The sequence below is a fragment of the Oncorhynchus clarkii genome, unplaced genomic scaffold (genome assembly GCF_045791955.1).
Source record: "Oncorhynchus clarkii lewisi isolate Uvic-CL-2024 unplaced genomic scaffold, UVic_Ocla_1.0 unplaced_contig_1716_pilon_pilon, whole genome shotgun sequence".
NCBI lineage: Eukaryota > Metazoa > Chordata > Actinopteri > Salmoniformes > Salmonidae > Oncorhynchus > Oncorhynchus clarkii.
This window is the reverse complement of record NW_027258767.1, coordinates 1-6,493: the sequence shown is the minus strand read 5'-3', so window position 1 is coordinate 6,493 and position 6,493 is coordinate 1. Positions and strand designations below refer to the sequence as shown.

At 41.8% G+C, this 6,493-nt stretch overlaps 1 gene segment (V, D, J or C); it reads left to right on the top strand.

The window, feature by feature from the left end:
* Window positions 1–2,188: 2,188 nt before the first annotated feature.
* Window positions 2,189–5,889, top strand: LOC139398518 (Ig lambda-1 chain C region-like). The segment is given in 3 exon segments: window positions 2,189–2,212; window positions 4,621–4,672; window positions 5,295–5,889. Coding segments are annotated over 3 exon segments (396 nt in total).
* Window positions 5,890–6,493: the final 604 nt, after the last annotated feature.

The window sequence follows — 6,493 nt, the reverse complement described above, 5'->3', positions numbered from 1 at the left end:
GGAGGTTTTTGTACGACTCTAAATCACTGTGTGAAACGCTCTGGGGCGCCATAATCACCCATACCATAGTAATCTCCTGCATCTTCAGCTTGGAAATCGCTGATTGTAAGAGTGTACTCAGTACCTGATCTACTGCCACTGAATCTAGATGGTGTTCCAGACTGAAGGGTTTCTACATTATAGATGAGGAGTTTAGGAGCCTGTCCAGGTTTCAGCAGGTACCAGCTCATGTCATCATCAATACCGGTTGAACTTGCAACAGCTTTGATAGACACGCTGTCTCCCAGATGAACTGACTTAGATTCATCAGCTTGATTCAGGACACGTTGTGCAGATGACTCTGAAATTGAAACAGAAAAATGTAGCTTTGAGTCGTCTTAATAATCCAGATGAAAAGCATTGAAAACATTTTCCATGTACAAACATGTACAGGCCCATTAAAACCTATTAAAACCAGTAGACCACAGGGAGAGATGCTGAGAATTTCTAACCTTGGGTCAGGAACCCCAGTATGATTAGCAGTGGTATCAGTGATATCATCTTCATCATCTTCCTCATCATTTGTGGCTCTGAGAAGACTACAAACTGGACCCAATTCTGCAAACACTGCAGTCTTACTGTCAGGACAGATATAATTCATGAAGTGTGAAACTCTCAGGGCTATAAACACTCCCAGAGCACTGAAGAATGAGCTGCCAATGCAAAACACCTGCTTTATGGAAATACCCTACCTCAGGACAGATGATGAAACTGTTAATGCAATGACATAAACACAATAATCTTAAACATGGAAGGAAATAGCTTACCTAAATCTGTGGCAGGCCTGTAATTGACCATAGAATTTAGTTACATTTAAGTGTATCCATTCAATGCTAGTGTATTGCTATTCTATACCTGATATTCTAGACTTGTGCTAAAATGGCGTCATGCTGAAGTTCAGTTCAGACCATAAATAATGATTGAGGCCTCAGATGGATATAACCGTTTTGCATGGACATTGTCATTGAGGGATTCCACCATTTTGAAGTAGTCAACTAGGTGGGACTTCCTATGGGTTAAGGAATGATCACATAATTCCATACAGATCATCAGGAGGAATCAGCCAATGCATTATCCTCATGTGGAAACACTCCATTATGGCAGGTGGCAGTAAATGTCCAACCTTGTCTTAACAAGCAAGTTCTCTGTATGCAGATGACATACTGCTTTACGTTGCAAATGTTCAGGAATCCCTCCAGACAATAATGTCTGTTTTCACAGCATTCAGGTCACGGTCTGGTTACAAGATCAACTGGTCTAAAACAGATCTACTACCTCTTAACTCAGCTAAGGGAAGCAACTACCACCCTTTATCCCAGTGAAGAAACAAACCACCTACTTAGACATTACTTAACCCCCTCTATTCACACTACTTTCAGGAAGAACTACTTAGACATTACTTAACCCCCTCTATTCACACTACTTTCAGGAAGAACTACTTAGAAACCTTTCAGAATATCCAGAAATAGATAAATGGATGGTCTGCTATGGCCACTTCTTTACATGCTAGAATCTCAATGATTAAAATGAATGTCCTCCTTCGTATCAATTTTACCAGTTCCATGTTCCCACTGCCGCCTCCTATCGACTATTGGTCTAAACTTGACTCTGTAATAAAGTTGTTCATTTGGGGGAGAAAGAGACCACAGATTGAATATGCAACATTACAGAGAACAAAAGCATCAGGTGGACTTATTGTTTGGATCCATTATAGCATATTCAGTAAATGTGTGGAAAGCTACAGGGCTCCTGAGTGGCACAGTGGTCTAAGGTGCTGCATCTCAGTGCTAGAGGCGTTACTACAGACACCCTGGTTTGACTCCAGGCTGTATCACATCCGGCCTGTGATTGGGAATCCCATAGGGGAGCGCACAATTGGCCCGGGTTTGTCCATTGTAGGCCGTCATTGTAAATAACAATTTGTTCTTTACTGACTTGCCTAATTAAATAAATAAATACAGAGAAACATATGAGATCTAATCTTCAATGGCATTTATACTCTCCAATATGGTGTAATAAAGAATTCTTAGCGTGTAAGAACCCATTTATATCAGATTCTTGACCTTGCTAGGTCAGACATATCAGCTAGAGGTGAATGTTATCCTCTGTCTGATATCTAGTCTAGTTTACTCAGGGTTAGGTCTGGGAGATGCCCCAGTGTGGTACAGGACAGGTACTGGTGGAGGCATTAGGAGGTTGTGTGTGTCTGAGCATGTGATTTTGGAACTGTTGACCTTTGCCACTGGCTGACCTGTCAGTGACCCTGGAGGTATTCTAAACTGAGATGAAGACTTCCATCTGTCTCAGTGCTGATTCATGATGAATTCATGATGAAACTGTCTCAGTGCTGATTCATGATGAATTCCTGATGAAACTGGCTCAGTGCTGATTCATGATGAATTCCTGATGAAACTGGCTCAGTGCTGATTCATGATGAATTAATGTTGAATCTGGCTCAGTGCTGATTCCTGGTGAATTCAGGATGAAACTGGCTCAGTGCTGATTCCTGATGAATTCATGATGAAACTGGCTCTGTGCTGATTTTCTGATGAATCTGTCTCAGTGCTGATTCCTGATGAATTCATGATGAATCTGTCTCAGTGCTGATTCCTGATGAATTCATGATGAATCTGTCTCAGTACTGATTCCTGATGAATTCATGATGAATCTGTCTCAGTGCTGATTTCTGATGAATTAATGTTGAATCTGTCTCAGTGCTGATTCCTGATGAATTCATGATGAAACTGGCTCAGTGCTGATTCCTGATGAATCTGTCTCAGTGCTGATTCCTGATGAATTCATGATGAATCTGTCTCAGTGCTGATTCCTGATGAATTCATGATGAATCTGTCTCAGTACTGATTCCTGATGAATTCATGATGAATCTGTCTCAGTGCTGATTCCTGGTGAATTAATGTTGAATCTGTCTCAGTGCTGATTCCTGATGAATTCATGATGAATCTTCAGATGTACATCACTAGTTATCTAATACTTCCTCATGCCATTCTAGTGGGCACTAGGGATGTAAAATGTGACCTTAGTAAATGGTGCTCTCATCATCTAGTCTCTAACTAAAAGCTGACTAGAACAAAGTGACAGGCAGTCTGGTGGCATATTGGGGTTGGAATGACTCTCTTCCCTGGGGAACTGACCTCTGACTTTTTAAAATCTTTGACCTCTACCAGTCTGGCTGACGTCCGGTGTCCAACCTCTTCCTGTGTACACCACACAAGACTAGTGCAGTGACCTATAAAAGGACCTGTGACTGACATCTAACCTCTGACTTTGATCTTTGACCTCCTCTGGTCTAGTGCTGGTGGGGTGTTAAGGATGGGGAAACATCTGGGGAGTGTACTGCTCTATTCTGGGAGAGGGGCCATGCAAATCTAAGTTTCTGTTTCACAGGGCTCTCTCTCTGTCACACACAGTCATGCACTTACACACTCAATACTGCTCCACAGATGTGTTAGCCAGCTGTGTGTGTCTGGTTGACCAACCAATCACTGTGGCATACCAACTTTTTTTATAGTCTATGGGACTATTTCACCTGTATCTTCCTGAGGACATTTGTAGACATTGGAGGTTGGAAGAGTTATGATACTAGTTTGTAACCATTGTTTCTGTGAGTTAGTAAAGTGTTTATACTTGGTGATGTCATATAACAAGACCCTTAGTTCTGTGTTCAGTGGATCAGTGATGTGTGTCATTTTGTACAGGAGGTTTTTGTACGGCTCTAAATCACTGTGTGAACACACCTCCACTGTGGTAACTCTGACAGTAGTAAATGGCTGCATCTTCAGGAATCCCATCTAGCAGTTGATTTGCGTATATTATCAGGAGTTTGGGAGCTTCTCCAGGTCTCTGCTGATACCAGAACGCACCCTCATCTCCATCACTGTATCTGTGCACTTTAGGGTTGGTTGTACAGGTTAGAGTCACAGGGTCTCCTGGAGAAAATGTCACTACAGGAGGCTGAGTCACAGTCACCTGACCTCTGGATCCTGCAGAGGAAGAATATGAATTGATCAACAAGTAAAAATAACAGATCATTTATATTTCATCATTTTTCATTTTATAATCATGTGAATTGCTTTATAGTTCTGTTGTTGACAGTAAAATGGCACAATTGTCAATATTGATATTTGTCGCAAATGACAATGTTTCACTCTGCCCATATGCATTCTGATAACATATGACATCATTGGAGTTAAAAACATTTGGGTGAAGACATTAAGGAGCTCAAATCAGAGACTTCAGTAATCATAGTATGCTGTATAATGTGCTTAATTATTGTGGTTGTCCCACCTAGCTATCTTAAGATGAATGCACAGAGGTGCTCTGGATAAGAATGTCTGCTAAATGAATAAAATGTCATGTAATTGTAAATGATAAAACATGAGTATCGCTTGCTACAATATTTCCTATATTAAGAGTGTCAAATACTGTAGTTGTATGTAAAGATAATGCTTTATGAGTATAGTAAAGTTGTACAACGCTGTGTGGAGCTGTATGAGTGGTTCTGTTAGTGCAGGGTGTGCTCACTCTTGTGTGAAGGAGGTTGTTGTACGGCGTCTTAACTAGACTGTATCACTGTGGTACACGTTCGGTGGAGGGACCAAACTGCTGCTGAGAAGTAAGTGTTTTTTCCTTTACTTCAAAACACTACAGAATATATACCAGACATGTTAAGACTCAAACTCTGTAAAGGAAACCCCAATACTAGTATTTATTTCAGAATTCAGGGTTTAGAAGGCAAAATGTTAGCTACCGTCTGTGGGAGACTTTCAGTTGTTCAGCCAAGCAACCTGTCTTTGAACAAGTTATTCAAAATGAACAGATTTTTTATTCAAAGAGCTAATCAGGTTTAGTTCCCTGCTATGACACGTGAATTACACAGAGAATGTTATTAGTATAACAGAAAAGTTCTGGTCCCTTTCATTGTCTGATATTATTGTGAAGTGGACTGACTTTAAATGGGCAATCTGCGATTGCTACATACATTTTCTTACATCCGTAAGTGTTATTGAGCGATAAGATCCTTAATGAATGAGGTCTTTGTCCCTGGGACAGCAAATATACATGAAAATACATGGATAAATAAAAACTCAGCAACAGTGATGTACTTTATTGTGCATTGATGTAATTGTTGTTGAGTTGTGAGGTGTTCTCTGTGAACCTTAATAAGTTGTGTATTTTATAGAACTCTATTTCTCTCTCCTCTGGAAAGTAACATTAAAATGTTCTCTTCTCTCCAGCTGGTCCTACTGTCAGTCCCACAGTGTCTCTGCTCCCCCCCTCCTCTGAACAGCTCTCTGGAGGCTCTGCCTCACTGGCCTGCCTGCTGACTGGCTACTCCCCTCAGGGGGCGCTGGTGAGCTGGGAGGTGGACGGGCTGGAGGTGAGCCAGGGGGTCGGGACCAGTCCAGAAGAAGAGAAGGAAGGCCTTTACAGACGCAGCAGCATCCTGACCCTGAGCAAGGCAGGCTGGGAGCAGGGAGAGCTCTACACCTGCAGGGTCTCCCACTTCCAACACACCCAGGCCTCCCCCCTTCGTAGGAGCCAGTGTCTGGTCTAGGACCTACTGGAGGAGGCCCACAACAGGAGCTCTGTCTGGGGAAGCAGGAGTAGACAAGGCTCTGGTCTGGTCTGGGGCCTGGTTGGAGCAGTTGTAGTGTGTTAGAGTGTTAGAGTAGTGTACTGAGTAAACTCTATTACTGCTGGTGAGACCACATCCTGGGTAGTAATGTGTATTATATAGACTACCGGAGACTTCAATGTGTTCTGTACTCAGACTGTTACTGTGACTTTGCTGTCTGTCTCAGTTCTAATAAAGTTGGATTTGGAAAATAACATGATGGATTAGTTGACTAATTTATTTACTGTGACAACAAATGGAAATGTATCTACAGCTAGATCTAATTCTTTGTCAGGTTTATATTTCTCTTCCTAATGTGACTAAACTACAGTGTGACATCTGTCCTGTAATGACTATGTGTTGAATGTGTGTTCTGCTTTTTCAATCTCTCTCTCTCTCTCTCTCTCTCTCTCTCTCTCTCTCTCGTTCTGTCTGTCTGACCCCCTGGGGACAGAAATTCTCTATTCTGGGAGAAGCAAAACCATCCCACCCTGACCATGCAAATCAAGCCTGCATTCAGTGAGGTGAAACGTTTAGAAGATTAAAGAAATACATGTAATGAATAGAGGTAACACTTCCTGTTTCACTTGAAAGATATAATGATGTCTGTTCTACGCAATTCATTTATATCTGAACATTCCAGAGGTGAAGTTATGGTTGTGTAGAGGAGGTGGTTGGGTGAACTATGATCCTGTCATGAGTAACCAGAATAACAGTGCTGTGTGAGGCTCTTAAGTCTGTGTTCAGTGTTTCATGTCATAGTCTGTTGTTCATCAGCACCTGTTTAAGGTCCCAGCTGTAGCAGTACAGTTTCTGGGC